This window comes from Aplysia californica, unplaced genomic scaffold (genome assembly GCF_000002075.1).
Source record: "Aplysia californica isolate F4 #8 unplaced genomic scaffold, AplCal3.0 scaffold00263, whole genome shotgun sequence".
Classification (NCBI taxonomy): domain Eukaryota; kingdom Metazoa; phylum Mollusca; class Gastropoda; order Aplysiida; family Aplysiidae; genus Aplysia; species Aplysia californica.
This window is the reverse complement of record NW_004797533.1, coordinates 218,082-244,615: the sequence shown is the minus strand read 5'-3', so window position 1 is coordinate 244,615 and position 26,534 is coordinate 218,082. Positions and strand designations below refer to the sequence as shown.

The 26,534-nt window shown below is 39.0% G+C and overlaps 1 protein-coding gene across 1 annotated transcript; it reads left to right on the top strand.

Moving 5' to 3' along the window:
• Positions 1-99: 99 nt before the first annotated feature.
• LOC101847666 (solute carrier family 25 member 45) lies at positions 100-19,100 on the top strand. Its single transcript, XM_005100858.3, has 7 exons — positions 100-439; positions 5,028-5,118; positions 6,704-6,852; positions 7,841-7,884; positions 9,314-9,394; positions 13,685-13,931; positions 16,300-19,100. The coding sequence occupies exons 3-7, from the start codon at positions 6,804-6,806 to the stop codon at positions 16,773-16,775; spliced, it is 897 nt and encodes a 298-aa protein (XP_005100915.1). The 5' UTR covers positions 100-439; positions 5,028-5,118; positions 6,704-6,803; the 3' UTR covers positions 16,776-19,100.
• Positions 19,101-26,534: the final 7,434 nt, after the last annotated feature.

Here is a 26,534-nt window from a genome sequence, read left to right as displayed (position 1 = left end):
ACTGAGCGGCTAAGCAGCTGATCAGAAAACCGAAGACTACCGAAGAGTTCGAATATGTCCAAGTCAAATGAAATAACTGGGCCTGAGAGTACTAAGATATGTAACATATCAAATAGGCCTAGGTACGAACTAATCACAATTGTTATAAGAATTGCCTAAATTCCCTTAAATTTCATTGCATAAAATTTGCACGGAAACTCAAGAATGGGATCGAATAAAATGTCTTTTTGGCAATAATACCCTGGTCTGTGGTCACGAATGTAAACAGCCACTCCACCTGATCGGTGTCAAATGAACACTGGGAACATGCGTCGGCCTCTCAGTCTCGGTCAACTCCTTTGCATTTTGTAGACCGTATCCTTTTGAGGAAAGAACTCATAGGCCTAGTCATACGTGCATTGAGTGAGAGGAAGCATCGAAATGCCCATGTCTGAAAGAGGTAGACATCTAGATCTAGGCCTAGGCCTACATAAAATTTTATATTTTTGCCTTGGCCTTCTCTGACTGTACTAATCTAGATCTAGATCTAGATCTAGAATCTATAAGGCTCAGGTAACAGTTAACAGGTAGATCTAGCCTAGACTGCCTCTGACCTGGTGTAACCTTTTTTTTTGTAATTTCTTTTGACATTCATTGTACTACTAGATCTAGATAGACTTGTGACACCCTTCCCCGCCCCCCAAATCCGCGGAAAGATTGAACTTTGGTGGACCCAACACTGAACGAAGCGGGAACTACTATTTGAGCCTTGCTGAGCTGTGAAATGGTCCGCTATTTTATTGTTTTGCATTTATTTATAATATAGCCTATAGATCTAGATCTAGGCCTCTATGTGTAGGGGGGGTGGGGGGGTTATTAGGCCTATTGTTGCCAGGGGGGGAAGCCCCCCCCCCCCCCCCCCCATTGTTGTTATGGTTAATGGGCATGATAATGTGTGTGTAAACACGGTGGGTCCACCAAAGCCAAAGTTCAATCCAGCCCCCATCCTTTGCCCCTTCCTCTAGACTCCTGACTCTTTCGACAGGATTTCTACTGCTGTTCGATCTTTGCTCCTTCTTACTGCTGTCTTTCAGCCACACCCCTGATCTTATGTCAAGGTAAGATCTAACAACCAACAACCGCTTTCTCAGATTAGGCTATTAATAAACTTACAAATTTTCAGTTTGGTAGGAATTTTGAATTTTGCCTGGGTGGGAGCCGAAGTCTACTCTTATGGATTTTAGGAACATCGAGAGATCTTTAACATCCGCAACTTGCACACAGGATCTCTGAGATGGAAGTCATTATTCTGTCCCCGGGGTGCCAATAATCTGGTCTTTATTCTGCCCCCAGGCTTCCGTACTTTTGAATTTAAAAAAAATTTTGACCCCCCGTTTCCCGTTATATAGCCTATCGTTTGATTTTCAAGATGGCAGGTGCTGGCTCCTCGCTGACACTTGACGATGCCTTCAGTACTTATGATCAAGAGTTTAAGCTCAAATTAAATGCTTTCCAAACTGAAACACTTACACAATTCATTATTCGTTTGGCTGATTAATTGAAAATTGACCCCAAACAACCTCCCTTCTCGACCTTATGCAGCTGTGAGCGCCATAAAACACTTACTTACCAATACAAAACAAAGACTTGGAGAGCCAAAAGATGGTTGACGGGGAAAGATCAGGATAGAACTTTTGAGTGCATTCGAGCAAAGGAATGATTTGAGAATCATGACCACAGATGTTGCTCACAGATCTTACACTTTTTTATGATGATGACAAGCCTTCAGCCTTCTACGTTTAGTTAGACTATAGTATGTAGGTAGTCCTTCGTTGCAGAAGATGATGATGAAATCCTGCAGCTCATCTGTGGACGAGCATATGTGGCTGTGCAATCCAATCTTGGATGTAGACCTACAATGTCTGTTGCAGTGGGTACACTGGAATGTTGTGGTTGGATTGTGTCGCCTCTCTTTTCTGATAGTCAGCTTCTCCCGGAAGTTAATATCGCTGTTTCTGCTGGCAAGATGGACAGCCCTGCCCCAAGCGTTCCTTTCAGTGGCAGTTCTTTGGGGGTTAACTGTGCAAACTGGAGGTTTGCCTTTATCGTGTCTTTGAAACGCTTTTTTGGCCTCCCGAGATTTCTTTTGCCACTTGAGAGTTCGCTGTACAGCAGCTGTTTGGGCCTTCGGTGGTCTTCCATGCGGATGACATGGCCAACCCATCTCAGTTGGGTTTTGACAAGCATGCTTTCTATCCTTTGTGAGCCTGATCAGTTGAGGGTCTCTATGTTGGTGATGTGGTCTTGCCACCGGATGCCAAGTATGTTGCGGAGAGCCCTTTGGTGGAACTGCTCTAGTTTGTTGATGTGCTTCCAGGTTTCAGAACCATAGAGGAGGGAGGAGAGCACACAGTGACTACAGCTTTCATTGTATACTTTGATGTTTGTTGACAGCTGGACATTGTGCTGGTTTAGTACCTTGTTTTTCAGTCTACCAAGAGCTTTGCTGATTCGTGACGAATCAATGTCCTGATCGATGGAGCCGTCTGCAGAGATGTTACTTTCAAGGTATTTATTAAAGTTTTTGGTGTTCTTCAGGCTGTTGCCATTGATAGTGATTAGTGGAGAAAGACTTCAGTTTTCCCTATGCTTATTTTAAGTCCAAAAAGCTTTGAGTTTGAGGCTTAGACAGCGAAGTGATTTAGCAATGATTCAGGTATATTCCCTTGTCAAGATCCTTGCAGGCTTGGGAAAGCATGGCGGTGAAGAAGATATTGAAGAGGACTGGTGCCAGGATACAGCCTTGTTTGATGCCATTTGTAATTTTGAATTCGCCAGTCATGTTGCCACTTGCAAGAACTTGCCCACTCATGCCTGTGTGGAAGAGCTGGATGATCTTTAGGAATTTGGGAGTGCAGCCAATCCGTTCTATGATGGTACACAGGGCATCTCTATTGACCATGTCGAAAGCCTTGGTAAGGTCAATAAAGACTCTGAGTAAATAGGCCTATTCTGTTCTGTCCACTTTTCTTGAATTTGTCTCATGACAAAGATCATGTCTACAGTGCTTCTCCCTGGCCTAAAGCCGCACTGAGCCTCTGGTAGGATCTGTATAGAGATGGTTATCAGTCTGTTGAGGATAACCCTTGCAAATATTATCCGTGCTATGGAGAGAATGGAGATGCCCCTGTAGTTTCCGCAGTCCGCTTTGCTGCCTTTGTTCTTGTACAGCGAAACTATGAGCATGTCTTTGAAATCAGCAGGCATTTGCTCTTCTTCCCAGACCTGTCGCAGGATGTCATGGAAGGTTTCCAGGGCTGAAGGACCTGCTGCCTTGAAGATCTCAGCTGGAATGCTGTCTTTTCCAGAAGCTCTGCCGGAGTTGGTCTTGCATTGCCTTTTTTATTTCATCTGGAGTAGGAGGAGCGTCTAGGACTTCCAGGAGTGGTTGCTGGGGGATTTCAGGACCCCTTCTTGGTTCTTGATCTGGGTTTTGCCATCCGAGGGCAACAAGGGAGAACATACTGAGTTTGTTAGGCCGCAGACAGTTTTCAGAGAGTGGAAGAACATATTGGAGTTGTGGGTCAGCATAGAGTTGAACTTGTTCAGCCTTATTGTTCCACCATGAATCTTGCATCTCACATAGATCTTTCTGGGCTCTAGCTGGAAGAGACTTGAATATTTCCTTTTTGGGGAGGGATGAGGGGTAGTTTTTGCCTTTCTGCATAGGCTTTGTTCTTGGCTTGAATATACTCATTGTTTTCATCGAACCAATCTTGGTGTGTTTTAGCTTTGGGACCAAGTATAGCAGTGGCGGTTTCATTGACAGCTGTTTTGAAGGAAGTCCATTTTTCAAATAAGTCACCTGTAGGAATGGGATCTTCGCTGACTTTCTTTTCGAGAGCTTTTTTTTTTACTTGTAAACAAGCTTTTGTTGTGTTGTACGAGACTCTGGGGTTCTTTGGCTTTTTTCGGTGAAGTGGCTGGATGTGCATGTCCATGGCAGTTTTCACTAATCAGTGGTCTGTCCAGTAGTTGGCCCCTCTCATCCACTTCACCCGCCTGGAAACCAGTCTTCACATGCTAGGACAAAATAAAATGAGAGTATATGAAGCCATGAACTCTCATGATATCATAGTCACTGTAAGGTAGTGCATTTCATTGGAATTAAACATATAGTGAACGTTCCTTTTCATTCTTTGATCCCCGCACACATATGGAACGAACTGTTGTATAAAATACGGAGTGCCCCTAATATTCACATTTTCAAAAAACAGCCGAAGCATTACTTATTCTCAAAAGCATACTTGTCATAACAATGAACTGTTACTTTTCTGGTACATGCGTGTGAGTGCCCGACTCTTGGACTGAAAAAAAACAGCACGTGAGAATGAGAGAGACACAGAGAGAGTAGAACAAAATGTTATTCTGTCCATAGGGCTATCATAGGGAACAAATGTTTTATTCTGTCTGTAGCCATACAAGTTTTAGTTTTATCTTGACGGTTATTGAGTTTTTATTGCATATATTCTACACATTGCCAGGCTCACTGCATGACTAATTTCTTCTTAGAAATTTTTTATACACGTGTATTATGTTTTACGTACGTACCTGTCCATTAATTTTTTAATGCAATATCTTTATGAATGTAATAAAGTGCATTGAGCATTTGGTGGAAAATGGAAATGAGCAGCATAAATGCTATTTATTATTATTATCATTAACACTCAGACTGGTTGGGTGGTAGACCATCCAGCAGAACAGAAAGATCACCGACAAGTCCGGTCGTAAACCATGAAGTAGAAGAGCAACATTACAGCAGATCATGATATCATCAAGTAAACCGGCACCAATGCTTTTGTTTTTCTTTGAAAGGGACGAGGGGGAAAGGGAAGTTTGAATTTTTTGTTCAGCAATGAGAGATTTACATGGTTTTCTTTGGCAGGAACAGGGTGGACTGTAGTTTGATGCTATACTTCGGTGTTGTAGAAGCTGATGAAAGGACGTTAATTTTCACTGCTTATTTTTTTTTTACTGTGCTATTTCAGCTTTTTCCTTCGTGACCTGTAGAAGCCTCTACTAACTCTAACTATATAAGTGGTCTTTAACCTCCAAGATCACTATACACAGTTCTGAGAGGTAAGATTTCTTTTATTTAATCTATGTTCTACTGCAAGCTTTAAAGTTGAAGAAGAACTACTGTAGTGCTGAAAGTCAAGGAATAGTGCTTGAGATTTTTTTTTTAACATACAAGGAAATATATATGAGGGAAACATTAAAAGCTGGCACAAGGTCAATAAATTCCAGTAGGAATTGAAGGGATTGGTTTGATATGTTGTAGTTTTTAACTTTTTGAAAAAGGTTGTTTTTATCCTTGCTCTGATATTAGAGGTAGTAAGAGGAGAGGCAATTATGTTCTACGAGTGAAAGCACAGGCTTCAGGAGGATAAGCCTACATAAATTTCTGAGCAGTTCATTAAATAGTACTTGTCACTACGCAGGTGATTACATTACCACCACCCACCATGCAAAACTACAGAATTGTCCACTTTTGGGCTATATCCCCTGTGTTGGCAAGCACCACTTTAACCCTATCCGTACGCCCTGGGGTCATTTTGTACCCCAGGGGTTGTATTCTTCACTTTTAAAATACTTCTAGTGAGAAGATCTCTTTGAAACTTTCAGTATTTCTCAAAAAATCATTTTGGCAGACCGCTATGCAATGGGTACGGATCGGATTAACGAGTAAATTTCCTTTTTGGAAAGTGGGGGCACAGAGTTCCCCAGGTCGTATGGATACGATAGTAAGTAAAACACGACGTATGGATAGGGTTAAAGTGCTCTGGGCCAGTCCAAACCCATAACTTTCCTCCAGTGTGTTATCACTCCCAGTTTCCTGTCTTGTGGTGACTCCCCTGGCTCTGAGGCTCCTTCCCTTTATGGTGTCTGCCAACATCTGGATGAGCCCCTGAATCACAGCAATTCATAGTCCTCACCATTAATAAAATTCTTCTGAAATTTCCTCACGGGCACCCTTATAATTTTTTTAAAGACACTACAGATGGAATACTCAGTTTAAGATACTCCTAGATCAGTTCCCAGAGCGTTATCTAATTCATAGTCTACTTTGCCACTTTCATTGACAATCAAGAATGTGCTATACTTTATTGAAGGAAAATGTGGCCGAACAAAATAACACGTGGTTGGTTGGCGGGTGCTCTGGTGGGGTTTGCTCCTTCTTTCCTATAAAAAATCTATCGTCTTTATCTCCCCTCCTTCTTTTTTGTGTTTGTTACTCTCTTGTAACACCTCTAATCTTCGGCACTTATATGACCTTATTGTGTTGCAAGTGCCGTAAAACACTTACTATAACTAAAAACAAAATAATTCTCTGTATTAGTAGTTGCTCAATGGTTGAGCAGCGTAGGCTGAGATCTGTCAATAAGGCTACACTCCCAATTTGCCTGCAGCGGAAATGGCCAGTTACCAATGAAAGTGTCTGAGGTTTTGTGCTAAAATGAATAGGATACTCTTACATGTACTTTACTTTGTTCCTGGAACTAGCACTGTGTGGGCCTAACTCTGCACTCTGAATGAAATTTACTACAGTGTATGCATTTTTCTTTTCTGAAGATAATATGGTTCTATGTTGTTGGGGGTTTTTTTGTTTCTTAAAATAATATAGTTTAGTTGTTGATAGTGATATAATATCTGTTTTTCTCAGGTGGTGTAAATCAAGCCCAGGCGCCGGCTGGGGCTGAACCTTCTGTGCGGGCCTATTTGTTTCCCTATTCATTGTCAAGAGGAATCTTATCATTTTGACAATGTCGGAGACAAATATCATCAATGACTACTTGGCTGGAGCAATCGGAGGTGGGTCCGAGGTTAAGTTGAAACTTACGTTTGGATAGCCTAGATTTTGTGTCTTGGCTGTTTTATACTACACTCAGTGATCTCAGAACTTTGGTAAGAATAAGTAAAGAAGACTAGAGTTTAAAAATTGCACTGGTGTGAAGCCACAGACTTTCAGAACTATGGATACTTTCTGAATGTTCCATGTGTGAGAAGGGTAGCAAGGAAGTAATGTAATTGAGAGAAAAAAAGGAGACAATACCCGTTTTAGCTTCATGTACTTCTCCCTTGCAATATGTAAGTTACAACATGTGGTTTAGACTTTTTTTTTCGTGCATTTGATTGATAATTTTTTGGTCTGTTTCTTGAAAATCCTCCTTCACTGTTTACACATAAATTTATAAGCCTTTTTCTGTAAAGCACAGCTGAATGTTTTCCTAGCTGATTTTAATCAGTCATTTTTGTCTTTTAGAATTATTATTGTTGTTGTTATAATATTATTTTAAAATCTCTGTATCATTGAAAAATATCTTATTTTGTGGCAAGAATGCATTTTGGTACTAGGTTTTATTGTATAGAACTTGCTTTATAAATTTAATAATAACGCGATCATCTTGATGTATTATGATGTCTCAGTGACCTGCCACATGTGTTGCACATATTTCTGAAGTAAATTGTTTTGATTGCAGTTAGTTACTTTGTCAATTGGTCACTTTTAAACACAAGGGGGCTATCCCGGAGAATATTGTTTTGAGAATATCGAAGGTAAAGTTTTCACCCCTTGTTCAGTTTCTTTAAAAGACTCGCAGAGTTTTTTCTAAACCAAACAAATATACACACGAATGAAACCAAACTTTTCATATAGATAGGGCAATGCCCACTTTTGGTGTAGGTCAAGATTTCTAGAAACCCTCGCTGTCTGGGTAAGCCCGTTTGTCCTTAAAAGTGATCAATTATTATAGATTAATTGTATTATCTCTGTACATTGTTTCTTCCCTCAATGAATCAGGTTGTGCTGGTGTGGTGGTCGGTCATCCGTTAGACACGATAAAGGTTTGTTGGGATTTTTTTTACATTCCCTATTTCTTTTGTCCCTGTTAAATCCTTGTGTTCATGTCCTTGTTGACAGTTTTTTAAAAGACATTTCTACATGATGTCGTACATGCAATAATATGTGAGACATCATGGTGAAATCAGGCATTCGTGAAGATAATGAAATCAAAGACACCATAATTTTTTTCGCCGATGGGCAGTTTTTTTTTTTTCAGTTTTTTTTGGGGGGCTCAACACCTTTGATGTCCGTTTAAAAACTTATTTCTGTGTGGATTCTACTGAAAATCATTGATGAAAGGCACAAAAATGTAAATTTTCAGTTTCCAAGGACTCAGGCTATGGAAGTTATCTAACTTTCGTGGCCGTTTTTTCGATAATTTTACCACTGAAACCAGGCGACCCTGACTTGTTTCATTCGCATATATCTCTACTTCTATTCACCACAGACGAATATTTTTTTTCACCAAAAGGAAGGCAAATGAACAGACTTTAAGATGATACCAATACCTCAAAATGCCCAAAAATTGACGCACGCCTGATTCTACCACGTCATGACACATATCATCTATGTGTTCAGATTAAATTTGACTGATTCCTTCTTTATTTCTTTTGTTCCATTTTTCATAGTTACACAATCAGTGTGCCATCTGTCTGAAGCTTGTTAGCACATAATCAGTTCATGTAATACCCTGCTGGACTGCAGTTCCAATCCCTTATAAGGCATTCTTGAACCTGATTTGTTTGAGAAATTGTAAGGGGCCATTAAATCTTTGTTGACTTTATCTTTTTGGGGAATCTTATGGTACTACATGAAAACAAAAATATCTTTGATGATCAGTGAGTAGGGTTTTTTTTTAGTCTAGACAGCTTGACCTATTTTTGCTAGAGGTAATTGTGAGTGCATAAGCAAGTTATATTTAGCTAACAGTTAAATACTTTAAGTTATGAGTAGGTGTTCTTGTTAATGACAGACAGTTGCAAGTGGGTGGTTGGCAGGTGCTCTGGTGTGGTATGCTTCTTCTTTCCTATCAAACATCTATCGTCCTTATCTCCCCTTCTTGTTTTTTATGTTTGTTACTCTCTTGTAACACCTCTAATATTCTGGCACTCATATGACCTTATGCGGTTGCGAGTGCCTTAAAACCTTTACTAAAACTAAAGACAGTTTCGAGGCTGTTTGGTTAACACTCACTCAATATCTTTATAACATCTTTTCATAACTTTCACTTCACTGATGTGTTTCTCTTCTCATGAAAGGATTTTACACTATAAGTCCAATTAATACATGCTGTCAGGCTGCCTTGTATATAGTTCTTTTTTTTAAGGGATATAACCCTGGGCATGGGATCATAGAAAATAGTAGTTTAAATAGGTAAGCTTTATCTGTGTGCATGTTTTTATCTCCAAACTTCATTCATCTTACATTCAGGTTCAGATACAAACTCAGGAATATGGTGGAAAATACGCCAGTATGATGGACTGCATTCGAACTGTGCAGGCTCAAAATCTGGTAAGTTATGGTTTCCTTTCCTTCTGGGTTATTTTTTTTAAGGATGGCAGAAGCATCAGGAACAGTTTTTACATGCCACCAAGAATAAAAATGCTTTGAGGTTGCTACTTTCTATTCTCGATAGTGCAATCTCTCATTGACTTTATTAAGCTGTGTTTGTGTACTTTTTTGTGTCAGTAATGGTCTCGCCAAGTTACAACTTATTCCTGTTTCCTTTTTTTAAATGAATGGATAATAGATTAACTATTTTTGAGGATCCATGCTTTTCTCTATACTATTATCACTTCAACTTTGATAGACATGTCTGAAGTCTGAAGCGTGATATTTCCCTAAGACAGTTTCATTGGTTTAATTCATTGATCGTTTTTGGAAAGATGTAGAGAAATGAAGGAGCCAACCCATTTATGTTTGGGAGTGCTTATTTGGGCCACATATGGCCTAAATAAGGTAAGGGAGGGGGGTTTAGCTTATTTAGGCCACACATGCTCAAACTACCAGGGGACACCCTTTTAAGGCAACTGAGTTCGTTCCACTTTCATAATGGTGCACCTTTCTCATTTAGTACAGTTTTGTCTCAGTGTACAACTTATATATATCATAATGAATATTGTAAGAACAAAGCACGATACGCAAAGTTTTGCTCAATCTCAATGGCTTGAATGAGGGCCAGATTTTTCCTTCATGGAGGGGCAAAATCTAGGCTACCATTTTGGCACACTTTGGTCAAGTAAAAAGGTCAAATCCTCCGAATGGACTTCCGGGTCAAATTTGGGGTATAAAAAGTGTGTACACAACGTGGCTGAGTCAAAGTTACACTATCTTTGCCTGGGTGGCACTCTCTCGTACTGTCTCGTAGTAGTACATCTCTCGTACTGTCTAGTAGTAGTAGCCTACATGTAGATGTAGTAGTAGTAGTAGTAGTAGCAAAGATCGAGAAGAATCTTTGGTAGTAGATTCTATCTAGTAGGCAGTTTAGTGAACGTGCACTCGGCAGGGCGAATCGGCCTCGATAAGCCCGTAGACCTTTGTGATCGGCCACGAAGCCTTGTGTTTTGATGGGTCTAAACAACTTAGTGTTAATCGCACTGCCACATCCGACAGGCCTTTATCTTTTTAAAAGGAAAAGAAATGGTCATCAAAATGGTTGAATTTGCGTGAAAATCGATTCGGTAGAACTGTAACTATTAAAATTTGCTTCTGAAAACAAGTTACAAGGCCATTTTTATAACTCGATGAGATAAAAACTACTGGCTGTATTATTCTGTATAAATTATGAAACTTCAGGACGTATTATTATTTTCCAACATCTTTTGCCGCCTTAGCTGTAGAGGTTGAAGTTTTCACAACACTAATAGATCTAGTAATAGGGCTTTACGTAAAAAATGCATAGATCTACAAAAGCCGAACCACCGAATCGACCGGTCAGCGACCCGGGCACCCCGCTCTCCCCTGCACACTGTGATAACATGTTGCTTCGGTATAATTATTCAACTATTAATACGTGCTGCTATGGCAATTGGGATGTACTGACTGACAAAGCGATTCACAGTTTTGTTTTTATTTTACCATATATTTGACTTTAATAGTGCAGGTGATAGCTAGATCTAGATCTAGATTCCCTGTCTAGAATCAGTAGTAGCAGACAAATGTTAGAAGCAGCCAGAGAGCCTACAACTGCTAGATCTAGATCTAACTCATTGCTATGCCTTTGGGCTTTGGAATTGAAATAAAACGAATTGCACAGTTCTAGTTAATTTTAGATTCAGCAACTATCTGTATTTCCAGAATTAATAATAACAAATCTCACCATAACAATCACTTTTACTTTTATTAGAATAATTAGATCAACTTTTTTTCTAAAATCTGTTTTGCGCAAACTTAAGACTTTCTCTACGTGTAGAGCACAGAATTTACATTGTAAGCCTCTGCTCAGTCTTTTATTTTTAAGTATATACTTAATAAAATACGTATAGATATAGATCTATATACTCATTTTATGTTATTTTCTGGATATTGTTAAAAACGGGGTCTACCTAGCAAAATACTTGGTTTTAGGACAGGTGGACCCCGGGGTCACCGTAGTGAAATACATGTAAGTAGATTTATTTAAAGATTAGTAGACCCCGGGGTCACCGTAGTGAAATAAGTAGGTTTAATTTTAAAAGGATTGGTGGACCCCGGAGTCACCATAGCCGTAAAGGAATAAGAAGGTTTAATTAAGAATTGGTGGACCCCCGGGACACCGTGATTAAACCTACTTATTTTACTACGGTGACCGCATGGTCCACCTATTCTAAAACCTAACTAGTATTAAATTTCGTTAGGTAGACCCTGGGGTCCACCTTAAACCTAAACCTTCCTATTTCACTACGTTGACTCCTGGGTCCACCAATCCTTAAAATTAAACCTAGATCTACATGTACTTATTTCACTACGTTGACCCCAGGGTCCACCAAACCTTAATTAAACCTAGATCTACTTATAATTTCACTACGTTGACCCAGGGGTCCACCAATCCTTATTAATTTAAACCTAGATCTACTTATAATTTCACTACGTTGACCACGGGCTCCGCCAGTCTTACTATAAAATAAACTGAGATCTACTTATTTCACTATGTTGACCCCGGGGTCCACCGATCCTTAGTCAAACCTAGATCTACTTATTTCACTACGCTGATTCCAGGGTTCACATCCTAAAACAGCATTTTGTTAGGTAGACCCCGCGGTCCACCTATCCTTTTGGGGCTAGATAGACCCCGTGGTCCGCCTATCCACTTCCTTGATAATAACTGGAAAACATGCCAGTTGTCATGAATAGTGAAGAAAAATGTGAAGAAAAAAAAGATAACGAGGTAGACGATAATTTGTCAAAAAAATTGCAAGTGCAAGTGAAAATCATAAGATAATTTTGTTATTTTCTGGTGATCTTTTCACGGTTTATAAAATGTTCCAGTGGGCTTACTACTAGATCTATGTCTCTGAAGAACATTTTGCTTGATTTTATTAGCTTTTTTCATGTACTTGGAAAGCATAGAATAAAATAGTTTCACACAAATGTATGCACAATACCTTAAAAAAGAAAGATACGGTCATTGTTGTTGTTGTTTTTTTAACGGAATCCGTTTTACGTTGAAAAAAGCGCTAAAAACAAGTTTAAATTTTTTAAAGAATGCCCATAATATTAGGAATCCGAAATTACTACCTTGATCTAGTTTGCTGACTCTTTAATAACCATGAGCTGTTAAGAAAAAAAGAGAATGATATAGGATTTGTCTAAATATGACCATTAGTAAGATATTGCCCATTTTGTCCAATTATCCTTGCAGGTTTTAATCACCCTGTACTGCACCTCAATAAGCACAAAAAGAATATTTCTGTGACTTTGTATAAAGGTGTTTTGTAGTTGAGTTCTATGTAAAATTCTCAACAAAATAATGTACATTTGGACCGTACAACTGAGATAGACACTCATGCACACAATAACATTCACACATTACACATACACATACAAACACACTACTACATTTACTCTCTCTCTCTCTCTCTCTCTCTCTCTCACCACAACCACACACAAAACAAACACATACACACACACACACACAACTCTTACACTTGGTCCACTTATTTAGAATCATCCTCTATTTTGAAATAATCCCCCGCACTAAATAAAAAGATCAGTAGAATCTCGACCTTCCGAATCCATGGTTAGTTCAAGAAATCTACCATATGATGTGGCCTAAATAAGGTAAGGGAGGGGGGTTTAGCTTATTTGGGCCACAGTGTGGCCTAAATAAGGTAAGGGAGGGGGGTTTAGCTTATTTAGGCCACACTGTGGCCCAAATAAGGTCACCCTTTATGTTTACACTGATTTGAAAATGAGTCTTGAAATTGTTGGAACATATGATTATGAGCAGAAGTGCTTTTTTTATGTAGTGAACATTTGGTTCAGTGTGAGTTGAAAATCATAATAATCGTAATAATTTTTTACCTTTTATTCGTTAAGATTTAAGTTTTTTTAATTCTGTTTTTTAAGGTTTCCATTTCCTTTATGTTTGTGTTTTGAATTAGAGCAGTACATTGCATGTTTAAAAGAGGCTCCATTTTCAAGTGACGCTTTTGTCTGAAAGTATCTGTTGCTATTTATTTTTTGTAATCCTTTATAATAATTTTAAACTCTCTATGTGCATATGAAACTGAATTGTTTCCTTCAATGCCAGAAATTTTGGAAATCCTATTCAATTAATTTGACAAATCAGGATTTTTTTTTTCCCTTGCTCTTTTCTTACAGTCCAAAGGGTATTTTCGAGGGCTGAGCTGGCCTCTGTTTTCCTACGGTGTCATCAACTCTGTGTTTTTTGGCACGTACGGTGTAGCACTGAAAGCACAAGGCTGTGAAGAAATCGCTGGCAGCAAGCCTCAGTATGGCGCTATAGCTATTGCTTCAGCCGTGGCCACTTTGCCCCAGCTGCTGATCATGTGTCCTGTGGAGGTCATCAAGGTCACTTTGCAGTCTCAGATTCCTCACACTCACAACGGTAAGAGGAAGTGTTTCACCCTATCCCTACGCCCTGGGGTAATTTTGTACCCCCGGGTTTGTATTCTTTACATTTTAGAATACTTCTAGTGCGATGATCTCTTTGAGACTTTCAGTATTTCTCAAAAAATCATTTTGACAGACTGCTATGCAAAGTGTACGGATGGGATTAACGAGTAAATTTCTTCTTTGGAAGGTGGTGGCACAGAGTTCCCCACGTCATATGGATATGATAGTAAAACACAAGGTACGGATAGGGTTAAATTATTCACCTTTCACCTCAGTCCACCCCGTCAGTCTTCTTTGCCCCCACATCATTTCGTCTTGCTGAGTACTAACTAAAGTTGAGTATGCTGGATAACTAGAACACCAAAAGAGCAAATTTATGGTTAGCTTGTACAATATGCCATTCCTTGGCTTTACTGCTGTATGTACCCTCATAGATATATCCTTGATTTTCTTCAATATATCTCTTATTTTTCATAATCGCTGTTTTATTGCTCAAATTATGGATGTGTCTGACACATTTGTCAATCCTGGTGTGTTTGAGATATCTCTACATGACTGTATGAGCAACCTTTCTGTTTTATCAATTAGGTCTCGCAATCATATGAATCCATTTCTGTTTCTTGTGAGTTGTAATAGACTGATATATCAATCATAGTGAAGGCACCCCCTTCACACACAAACACACACTGCTCACTCACTAACACACACACACACACACACACACAAACTCACACACATATTCTTTCTTTTCTCCTCCTTCTTTTTCATTCAAACAAGTCTGAGCTCTGGTACTGACCTGGGCTACTAGCTCATCGATGCGAAAACAAGGTTATTTTTTAGTACCAATGTTTAAAAAGCAGAGTCCATTCTTTTACAATATACATAGCAGTGTGCATGAATATCTATGTCTGCAAACAAACTGTTCTACTTACTCATCCTTACATATCTGTCATTTTGGTGTCTCCATGGTGTACTGTGTTTAAAGCCTATTTGTGGGTGGTTGGCAGGTGCTCTGGTGTGGTTTGCTCCTTCTTTCCTATCAAACATCTGTCATCCTTATCTCCCCTCCTTCTTTTTTGTGTATTTTACTCTCTTGTAACACATAATCTATTCTTCGGTACTTATATGACCTTATTTTGTTGCAAGTGCCGTAAAACTCTTACTAAAATTAAAAGCCTCTTTTCTCCAAATCATATCTTTAGTACCCTACCTGAGAAAATGTGCAATATCTAAGAACGTACCTGAGATATCTGAAATATTCAAATACCATTGTCTTCAGCATTGAATCTTTCCTTTAGAAAACCCCGCTAATCTTTGAGAAAAAAAGACGAAATCCAACTTTTGTTGTCTTTCTTCAAACGCCCACATAAAATAATACAAAAATATTACTTCACTCTAACTTAACCTCTGCAAAACATGCATCATTTGAGCTGCACGCAAACTTGTTACTCTTGATGAATGGCAATGCATTCTCGTCTCTTCTACTTAGGTTTTGGTATACGGAGCTTGGATATCGAGATTGAGTTCTTAAACCGAAAAATGTGGGTGGTTGGTGGGTGCTTTGGTGTGGTTTGCTCCTTTTTATCTATCAAACATCTGTCTTCCTGATCTCTCCTCCTTCTTTTTGTGTATTTTATTCTCTTGTAGCACCTCTAATCTTCGGTACTTACATGACCTTATCATGTTGCAAGTGGCGTAAAACTCTTATTAATAATAACCTTGGTCTGTTTAGAGCAGGTGCAGTGCTGATCAAATGCTTTGGGTGTGTGTGTGTACCCTTATCCAAACATAAATGAATGTTTTGTTTGTTAAAAATGTTCTTTTATAGATTTTCATTACTGTTTCTTAGTGTGAACTGCTGCCCATATGCAGTCATATGCAGCAGTTTTGTAACTTATGAGACCTGTTGCATTTGTTCAAGCCTAAGCAATGTTTTTTTATCTCTCTATCTCCGAGGGGGGTAAACCCACTAGGCTGGGACATCTAAAAATGACAAAATCCTCCTTAAATTGGTCATTAAATCAAAACAAGTGAACCTATTTCGATAGGTCTTCGTCTAATGAATGAAACCCTGATAAAAGAGACCTGTTTTCAGCAATGGCACTATAGTTCTGACCGTGAGCCGCTGGGAGCGCCTTTCCGGAGATAAACAGTTAATGAATAAGATAGGGACTGGTTTTGGAAAACCTTCTGATTTTTATACCACTCTTTTTGGAAAAAGACGTTTTGTTCATGCCTGCAGTTAATTGGAATTTGCTTATTACTTTCAAATTATGTTAATTTTAGTTCCATGATAACTCTTCTATTATCTTGGATCTTATGGAGCTTTTTCTTACAAACAACAATATTTCTGCTTTCAGTTCCAAAGACGGCTGCTAAGCAATACTTCAGTGGTCCCATGGAAGCTGCAACAAGCATTATCAAAACATCTGGATACAGAGGAATGTACAGAGGATTTTGTACTCAAATTATACGTGACACCCCAGCTTCTGTAGCGTACCTAGTGATCTATTCCTTCTTACAGTACGAAAGTCAGAAGAGGATGCCTTCCTTTCCCAGCCAGCTAGGGAACTTTATTAGTGGTGGAATATCCGGAGTCCTTAGCTGGATGATCATCATGCCTTTCGACGTAATCAAGAGCAAGTTGCAAGCTGATCCAAACAAACAGATGTACGAAGGCTTCTGGGATTGTACTAAGAAAGTCTATAGTGCTGGAGGACTCAGAGCATTCATCATGGGCTTTGTGCCCATGTCAATAAGAGCTTTCCCAGTGAACGCAGTGACGTTGATGGTGTACTCAGAAAGTTTATTATATTTAAATAGATATAACAGCTAGATGGTGTACTCAGAGAGTTTATTAGACTTAAATAGATATAACAGCTGAGCTCTGGACACCCTTGCTTTTCTAACATCTGGGCACTGTGTGCCTCCTGAAATCAAAATTAGTATGAAGCAGATCAACAGACTGGACAGTATTACGTTGTGTGATAGTTACCTCAGCTCAGCTCTTGCAAGTGTTGACCTAATTGAAGAATTGTAAGAGTTCCATGAAGTAGTTTTCGTTCTTAATGTTATTGTGTCAATTGATTTAACGCTTCGCAGTCATTTTCCGCAATCATGTAGTGGTGAAAATTATTGTCACCCGTCACTGGACACAGTTCTGTGACACGCCTGAGAAGTCCGTTGCAGTCACACTCCTGGCTAGGTGACCAGATGGGGTGTTTTGTACTGCTGGTTGTGTGACTGCAAAGTTGTTCTTAACAATCAAAAAGATGCTTGTTAGATTTTATATGTATTTCCCCCCCCCCCCCCCTTTCCCCTTCAGCATACTCTTAGGCACTTGCCAATTTGATTTAAGTTAGCTTAAAATAGATTTTTGTGGGTGTGTGCTTAAAACGTTCCTGTGACATTGCCATACTTTTCGACCTGCAAGTGTGGAAAACAGAGTATCCAGCTTAACCTGTATTACCTGTCCTGGGCAACAACGTCATTGCACACTGGACAGGTCCATAAGAGCTTAACCTGTTTATTGGTTCACTCAAGGACACACGATGTCTAGTGGTTTGGCTACTTGTCCTGTAATCATGGGACTGCAGGTTCGAAGATTTGAGTTCGGCTTTTTCAGACATTGTGCGCATGGGAAGGGCAGTTTTCACCAATTTTTCCATATGGCTTGGTCCTATCAGAGATGGCCTTTAAATTCAGAAGTCCGACCCCTTAACTCCAGTAATAAGCCCGTTCCCCATCGGACGCTCTGAGCGTCCGATACTAGTGGCAACTGTTTCGTTGTATTTCCTGCTAGTTTTTGCTTGTTTTTCAGAACTATTTCTGAACCAAGTTCATTAGTAATGACTGAGCCTTTGTTTCCGCCATTTAGAAGTTGGAGGTAAGCTTTTGGGGTTATAATGAGACATAGTGCACCAGTTTTAGGTGACTGTGGAAAAACACTCCGGGATATGGTGGGAAAAAAACTCAGGGTTTAAAGAGTTACATAACCTTAGAGTGTTGTAAGGGGCGTTAAACTTATACATTTTCCGTTGTTAAAGGACTCATGAAGTAGGAGGATTTTGTTTCTTTCTTAGATCTTAGAAGGGGATGATGGGGGATAGGGTATAAAACTATAGAGGTGAGTTGATGATTAAATGAAAACTTAGTTGGAGGGTGAATTAAAAGTTTAGGGTCAAGAGTCAGAAGGTGAATGGCACTGTAAATGAATGAGGGGTTTTAATCAATGGAGCCAAAATGCAATATTACTGTCAGTACTTTAATATGCTCAGATTATAACTCATTACTTTTTTAAAATATTATTTTGTGGTCTTGTTTTGATTTTGATTCAGTCTGATTCGTAACTTCCTTTTACTTTTCGACTAATTTTTTAAAATTTAGATTATACTCCACTGATCAGTATTCCACTCGGTTTGTCAGGACTCTACTCAACAAACACAGATTTAAAAACATGTCTAGGTCTACCCAATATTTACTCGATAAAATACGCCATGCAAAACTAAACATTCAAAATACTCATGTAATAGGGAAAACTATGAGTGAGATAAAGCAACAATGTATTTTAATTCTATCGTTACTTTACATTCGTTTAAAGACTGTTCTAACATCTTTTACCTTTCTATAATTGTGCAGCTATACCAAGGTTTTCACAATTGAGCCTTCTATATATATAATTATAATGACTTTTCCTAACTTTTCAGAGGAGGAATGTGGACCTCAAGATATTTTCATATATTTTGTGAAAGCTGTACTGATGCAAAATCTCGACTCCACTGTAGAACAAGATTGAGACAGAACAAAGAAATAGGAACAAAGGGCATGTTTTTCTTTTGATTTGGGCTCAGAACAAAAATGTTGTTGTTACATATTAAGATCTTCTTGCTACAAAATTTAGCAATTCGAGGACTGACTTTTAAATAGGAACTGAACAATAAAATTGATACCAGATTTTCTTTATTATGTTAACCAGATTTATTATTTAAAAAACAGCACTTAATTAACGTTCTACTTTACAATAGAAACACTGACTGATCACTTTTTATCATTTCTTAACAACTATCTTGGCAGTACCGCTGCTATCTACTGATATTGTATTGTTTTGGTATTTTGTTTTTGTTTTGTTGAAGGGTTTAATTTTTATTTAAAACCTGTCAATTCTTTGCCATATTGACAGACCGAAGGGCTAGAACCCAAATGGCCGCTGGATCGGAAAAGTAAAGTATTTATTCAATTCTTCTTTTTTTGTGGTGGAGGGTTGGGATGAAAGGGAAGTGTTATTGTTAATGTAATTTCTTTTTGTTACCTGTGTCTTCCCAGTGTATCCATGGTGACTCATGGTCCAAAGATGACTGTCATGAAATAATTGAGCATCATTATTAAAACTTATTTTCTACAGTTTTGTGAACTTTATAGAGTGGCTTTAAGATTGTTTTGACATTGATCTTGCTTTGCAATGCACCATGGACATACATCAATGTTAGGTTATATGCTGTTATAATCTGTCACTGCCATTGTATAGAATTTGTATTTTCTTTGGAGTTCTCTTACAAGCCTCATTTTTAGCTATTTTTTAGCCAACTACCTTCCATAGTCAAGGCAATGCTACCTCATGTTATTTATAGCAGCTCAGTCTCTTGTTGATGTTTGACAGTCCTAGGTGTTGTACCTTTGTTCTAAAAGTTTGTTCGCTGTCACCTTTTTCATGAACAAAATGCACCCCCCCCCCCCCCCCCTCCCGGGCAGTGCTACTGACTGAAGTGTCTATAGGCTATTGGCCATTCCCAAAGAGGGGACATTAACCATGTTCTTATGCACAGTAGAATTGTGATTGTAAATGGGCTGATTCATCAATGTCTTGCTCATAACGGTGCCTGAACTTCAACAGGGAACTGCTGCTTTTGCTTTCCTAATCCTTACTTTCATCATTTTTTCCTCTATTTCTTTTGTATGTTTGTCACACTCTTGTGACCCACTATTTCCAGGGTGCCTTGATAGTCGAAGCAGACTTTGTGCAGTTGAAGCTAGAGAGGTGAGCAGAATAAGTCTGATTCCCTGTAAAGACTTCTCTGTTGACACCCAACCCTTGGCGCTCATATGACCTTATGCAGTTGTGAGCGCCGTAAAACCCTCTACTATTTAAAAAAAATAATAATAATAATAACGATTCTCCGTAAGGATTTCTCTGTTGACATCCACCCTTTGGCGCTCATATGACCTTATGTAGTTGCGAGTGCAGTAAAACCTCTACTCTGCTTGTTGTTGTTATCGATCCAGCTCTACTCTGCTAGAACTTTGAAAAACTAAAAGCTTGTTAGCTCTCACCTTTTGCACGAACAAAATGGGCATGTCTTTAGCCTAATTGGTATCATACTGTACTATGGTGCCAGTGACCCTAGTTCAATTCCTCAGCTCTTGAACTTGGATATGTTGGAGCTTTCAAGGCTCCCCACCTGCTTGGCTTTGTTCCTTGGGAGCTAGACAGCAAACTAGAAGTGGGTGGTTGATGGGTGCTCTGGTGTGGTTTGCTTCTTCTTTCCTATCAAACATCTATCGTCTTTATCTCCCCTCCTTCTTTATTGTGTTTGTTACTCTCTTGCAACACCTCTAATCTTCGGCACTTAAATGACCATACTGTGTTGCAAATGCCGTAAAACACTTACTAAAAAAATTTTTTTTTTTAAAGTAAACTAGAAGGTCCTCTCTGTAAGATAGCCCTGCAATGTTGAAAGGTGCATTACACATATATTCAATTACCAATTGTGCTTTCTGACCGTGTGTATGATATACGTGTGTTATCTTTACTGTACTATAGTCTATGGTGTATCGTATCGAATTTTTACTTTACTTCTGTCTTCTTCTTTACTATTTACTTTTATCACAGAGCGAAATGTTCTGCTATTCATGTCAATCAGGATGTTCGATGCATAAGACGATGAGCTCACCCAAAAATAAAAGTAAGTTGGTGCAATCATTTGTGTATGAGATTGTGCACTACAACAGTTGGAAGTGGACATATTGGGACATATTTGTGCGCACTTGTAGCATATGTATGTGGTAAGCTTTTCAAAGTTTGTTGGTCGTTATGTACCCTTGCTGCCCCATCAGGTAGCAGCATAGAGAAAAAAATAATGTGTGTAATGTTGCTAGTGATCCTGTAGCATCTGAGCGTTAACTCTTCTGCATAATGCCATTCTGTAATAGCTGCATGTCTGTTCTAACTGTTGTCTTGAAGAGAAGAGGCAGTTAGACGTGTGGGGTAGCTTGGGAAGAAAACATTCCCTTAAATCAGTGTGTGTAATGAAATGAGAAAAAGTGTTTACTTTATTGTTGCTATCTATCGGGTAGCTTTTGAGATGTACTGAGCTCAAAATTTGGAGGGAAAAAATTGTTACTGCTGTTTCAAAATCTTTGATATCGGTCGCTTGTGCTCGCGAAATATTTTGTTGAAATTAAACGTATAAGCATTGAAAAAAAAAAGGAATAAAAGCTACAAAATGCAGGTATAGTTGTAAAAAAGAATGAAACAATTTTTTTTTGTCTCCTGGAAAATGTTGCTTTCTTGGCTTAGAACAGTTGAATAGCTCGCCAACGTGTTGTTGTTGTTGTTGTTGTTGTTGATCCCCAGTGCTTGTATTTTTTGCATGGTTTGATCCAGTGCCATATTTATGGGACATTGTTTTTGATACATCATGTGGGTTTTGGCTGTGCATTTCTACAATGTTCTTTATGTCTGACTTGATTTTGTACGGATACTGTTTTATTAAAGTTGTTGGGGGGGGGGGGGGGGGTTTCACATCTTGGAGGGAGACCTTTCCAAGAACTTGTCCTAGATGAACACCCTATGTTGAGGACTAAAGTTGGTCATCTCAGACAGGTGATCCAAATGTTATTATAATATGAAATAGAGAATACGCAAGGGGAGGGGGGGGGAGGGGACGGGGGAGTGGGAAGTGATTGTTCGTACAGATGATTTAATTGTCTTTGACAGGTGGTTGTTTGAGCTGGTTTGACCGTATCTCTTGTGTGTTGAATATGAGTTTAAAAAAAGGAATTCAGTGTCTGTGATCAGAATTTTTGCACAGAAAATTTCCGACTGGCTTCTGTCGATGAGCTTTCATTTACACTTTACCATCAAATTTTGGGGAAACTCGAAAGAAACTGGGTGGTAAACATCGTCAATTAGCGAGATGAGGCGGCAAAGTGTTAAAAATGATCCTGTGTTAAATGTAGACGACTTAGATCCTAAGTCAACGGGGGGGGGGGGGGTCTGTGTGTTTGTGTGTGTCTGAACATCTACGAGAGTATTAGTATTTATAGGCAAAGTCAGTACTCATCCAGCTGGCGCTGTCATCTCTGACTCGGAGGTTGACGTGGGAATGGGTACCCGGCCATAGACAGCGAAAGATCTTGTCAGTGTGTTAGTGTTTTAGCGCCTGTAAATGGCTACATGCACTGTGTGCTTCCAAGGAAGTTGAGGTTGTTTCAGAATGCTCTCAGGTCTTCTGGGGTAATAGTATAGATTGTGAAGCGCGTAGAGCTTGCTGTTGAGCGGGGATTTGCGCTATTCAAATGCTATCTATTATTATAATTTAATGCCCCTCCATCTTTCATGGTCCAATGGGTAAGATGTAGCATTTCAACTTTTTCTTTCTCAGAGGTAAAGATAGTCGCCTGGATGTAAATAGTTCGTGCGTTTGTCTGAATCTTGTTTTTGCATTTACAGTTTTTACGTTTATTTCTTTTTCCCTTCTGCCATCTTCTGTGATTGTTGCCCCTAGAATTTGAATTGGTGAACTTGATCGATTCTCTCCCCATCTATAGTTATGTGAGTACTCATCACTGTTTGTTTAAAAATACATGTATTTGACTTTCAAATACCTCAATATATATAGGTGGTTGGTGAAACTTGGTGGGTGCTGCGGTGTGGTTTGCTCCTTCTTTTCTATCAAATATCTGCCGTCATTATCTTTCCTCTTTGTGTGTGTGTTTGTGTGTTTGTTACTCTCCTGTAAAAAAAAAAAGTACCTTATTTGTGTGCATGAAATAAGGGACATGCTACATATGAATATATATAATCCTTCCAATTGTAAACAGAATTTTTCACCCCTCAGAGCGGTGCTACTGACTGAAGTGTCTTTAGGCCATTCCTAAAGGAGGGACATGAACCATGTTCTTTTGCACAGTGGAATTGTAATTGTAAATGGGCTGATTCATCAATGTCATGCTCATAACTGCCTGAACTGCAACAGGGAACTGCTGCTTTTTCTTTCCTAATTCTTGATTCTTACTATTGTCATTTTTCCTCTACTTCTTTTGTATGTTTGTCACACTCTTGTGACCGGCTATTTCCAGGGTGCCTTGATAGTCGAAGCAGACTTTATGCTGTTGAAGCTAGAGAGGTGAGCAGAGTAAGTCTGATTCCCTGTAAGGACTTCTCTGTTGACATCCACCCCTTGGCGCTCTTATGACCTTATGCAGTTGCGAGCGCCAAAAAACGTCTACTAAAACTAAACAGAATTTTTCATTGTTAATGTATACACGATGTAGCATAACCAGATTGTTATTTTGTTAGTGGGCTAGAATAATGCGGCACTTGTTTTTATTGTGTTATGATCACTATGTTAAGGGAGGTTTTCTTCCTGTATCTCTTCTTCTTCTATCCCGTGGTTGGGGCAACCGTGAGGGCACCACTGCATCTGAAAAACAGCTCTCGCCATTTATCTTCCTGTATCTGCTGTGTAGCATTTAGATCTAGTCACTTGGCCATGGCACGCAGAAGAAGTGAGTTTGGTTTTTGCAAGAGGAGATTTCTTTATTATTGGGTTTCATGGTCAGTTCTGTATGCTAGGATGTGAGATGTTGTATCCCTTTCAGTTCAGGTTGCCCTAGCAGGCAGGATCAAAGTAGCCTGCTACCTGAATGGTCTTAATAATTGTCAATGGGGGTCTGTCTATGGGGGCATATAACACCATCATTTCATCTAGAGGTGGCTAACTACAGTGCAATCATTTATGATACGGAAATCCTATCTTTGTTTGGAACTTTATCTTCACTTTTTCCGTCATATTACTTTTTCTTTTTTCCCCGTGCGCCATACCTTCCTTCCTTACTTAATCATTGCATTTATTGCTAACATTGCCTTAGTTATTCAACTGATTCATACATACGGGATGTAAGTAAAAGATTTCATCAGGTACATGATTTTCCAAAGAGTTTTTCCAGTGATGGCTAGATCTCTCTAAACACCGGTGTCTGTGGTGTAATGAGTTACGTGTAGTTGTTCACCTCCCTTGCAAAATCCAGCACCAAGTAAACTATTTTATCGAGCATGTTCTCCGTCTTTCTGTTGGCAGGGTCAAAGCGGCGCATCTGTAGAATTTTTATTGTATTTACAGTCCTCTTGTATAATATATTGATAATGTTTTCTGTCCGAGATGTTTGAAAGCATTTTTTTCTTATTTACAAATGTACTTTGATTGATACTTCAGTGAATTGTTTATGTACTATGATTGAAACTTCTGTGAATTGTTTATGTAGTACTATGATTGAAACTTTAGTGAATTGTTTATGTAGTACTATGATTGAAACTTTAGTGAATACTCCAAGGGATACTCCTTGGTTGTTGCTATGTGTACATGTTCAAAATATGTTGTTAAAATGTTAAAAAGTGATTCAATTCTTTTGTAATGAAACGTTTTTTGGATTAATATTTATGCTTTACAGTAATATACATGATATATATATATATAAAAGTTTTGTCGTGATCAACAGAATGCTAGTTTGTTTGTTGAAATGTGATCAACAGAATGTTAGTTTGTTTGTTGAAATGTGATCAACAGAATGATTGTTTGTTGAAATATGAGGAAGAAAAATAAACATAACTGATAATTTCATTCGAAAATATGCTGTTTCAAAAGCTTTTAGTGGGTGGTTGGCGGGTGCTCTGATGTGGTTTGCTCATCTTTCCTATCAAACATCTATCGTCCTTATCTCCTCTTCTTCTTTTTTATGTTTTTAATCTCTTGTAACTCCTCTAATCTTCTAGCGCTCATATGACCTTATGCAGTTGCTAGCGCCATAAAACCTCTGCTAAAACGAAAGGAAAAGCTTTTATTTAAGATGAGTAAAGTAGATCAGGCTGTTGAGGGATAGCCTGTGGCGACCACATTTTGCGAGGGAGAAGTTAAATATTGTATAAATGATAACCAATAAAAAGAAGTAGAGAGAACAGACCACACAAGAGTAGTCGCCAAGTACCCTTTCATATGACGGTCGTTCTCTCCACCGGACCTGCTGAATTGTAATTGTAGGTGGTTGTGGGGTGCTCTGGTGTCGTTTGCTCCTTCTTTCCTATAAAAAATCTGTCGTCTCTATCTCCCCTCCTTCTTTTTTGTGTTTGTTACTCTCTTGTAACACCTTTAATCTTCGGCACTTATATGACCTTATTGTGTTGCAAGTGCCCTAAAACACTTACATGTACTGAAAAAGAAGAAAAAAAGGAGAAGTGCTAAACCGCTAGACTGTATCAGTAGTTTTATGCACCCCGCATAATTTAGTAAAATTTGATCATTTTTTGCAGTTTCTGATTATTTTCCTTCTTCATTCTTTGCTAAAATTAACAGAATCGTATTTCACATTTTTTGGGCTCAGTTTGCATAATTTCAGAATTTTTTTTTTTTTTTTTTTTTTCATAAAACCACGGGGGCAGTCTTCGGCACTTATGCGACCTTATTAAGTTGCAAGGGCCGTAAAACACTTTTTTTTTTAAAAGAGAGAAGTGCTAAACCGCTAGACCACAAACGCCACACTGGCTCCTCCGTGGCAGGACCAAAATTAACCAGTCGAAAACAGCTGAAAGTTGTATGCAGTCTAAGTCAAAATGTGCCCTCACGTTTTCATAATGCTGGAAATAATTGATTAGCAAAAAACGTGTTGCCAAAAGGAGTTTGTCTTTATTCTTGAGATCGATGACGTTCAAATAGGATGCTGATGGCAGCTGCTGTCTGTCTGTTAGTGAGATGTGTTTATGTGTGTGTGTGTGTGTGTGTGTGTGTGTGTGCGCGCTTCGCTTGTGCGTGCGTGTGTGCGTGCGTGAGTGTTTATTTCTATGTGTGTGCACGCGTGTTGCTTGATTATGTGGGGGTACAAGTGTGTGTGTGTGTGTGTGTGTTTGTGGATTGATACAAAAGTTTGTGGGTGTGTTCTTCTGTTTGTCTTTGTGAGTGTGAGTGTTCAAGTATACGAGTTTTGTTCGTGTACACCCGTCCTCTGTAAGCATGAGAGATAGAGAGAAACAGAGACAGACAGACAGAGAGACAGATCGAGAGGGACAGAGACAGACAGACAAAAAGACAGACAGACAGACAAATTGACAGACAAACAGGAAAAAATGTGTCTGCGGATTGGTATATGTTGTATGGGAGAGTATGATGGGTGTATGTGTGCGTGCGTGTGTGTGTGTGTGTGTGTACGCGCGCGCGTGTGCGTACGTCAGTCTTTGCTTAGTGCAACATATGCGCCAGTTCCGCTTGCTCATGTCAACAAGGCGAAAGATATCCCTCAGTGGTGCAGCTGACTTCGTACATGATGA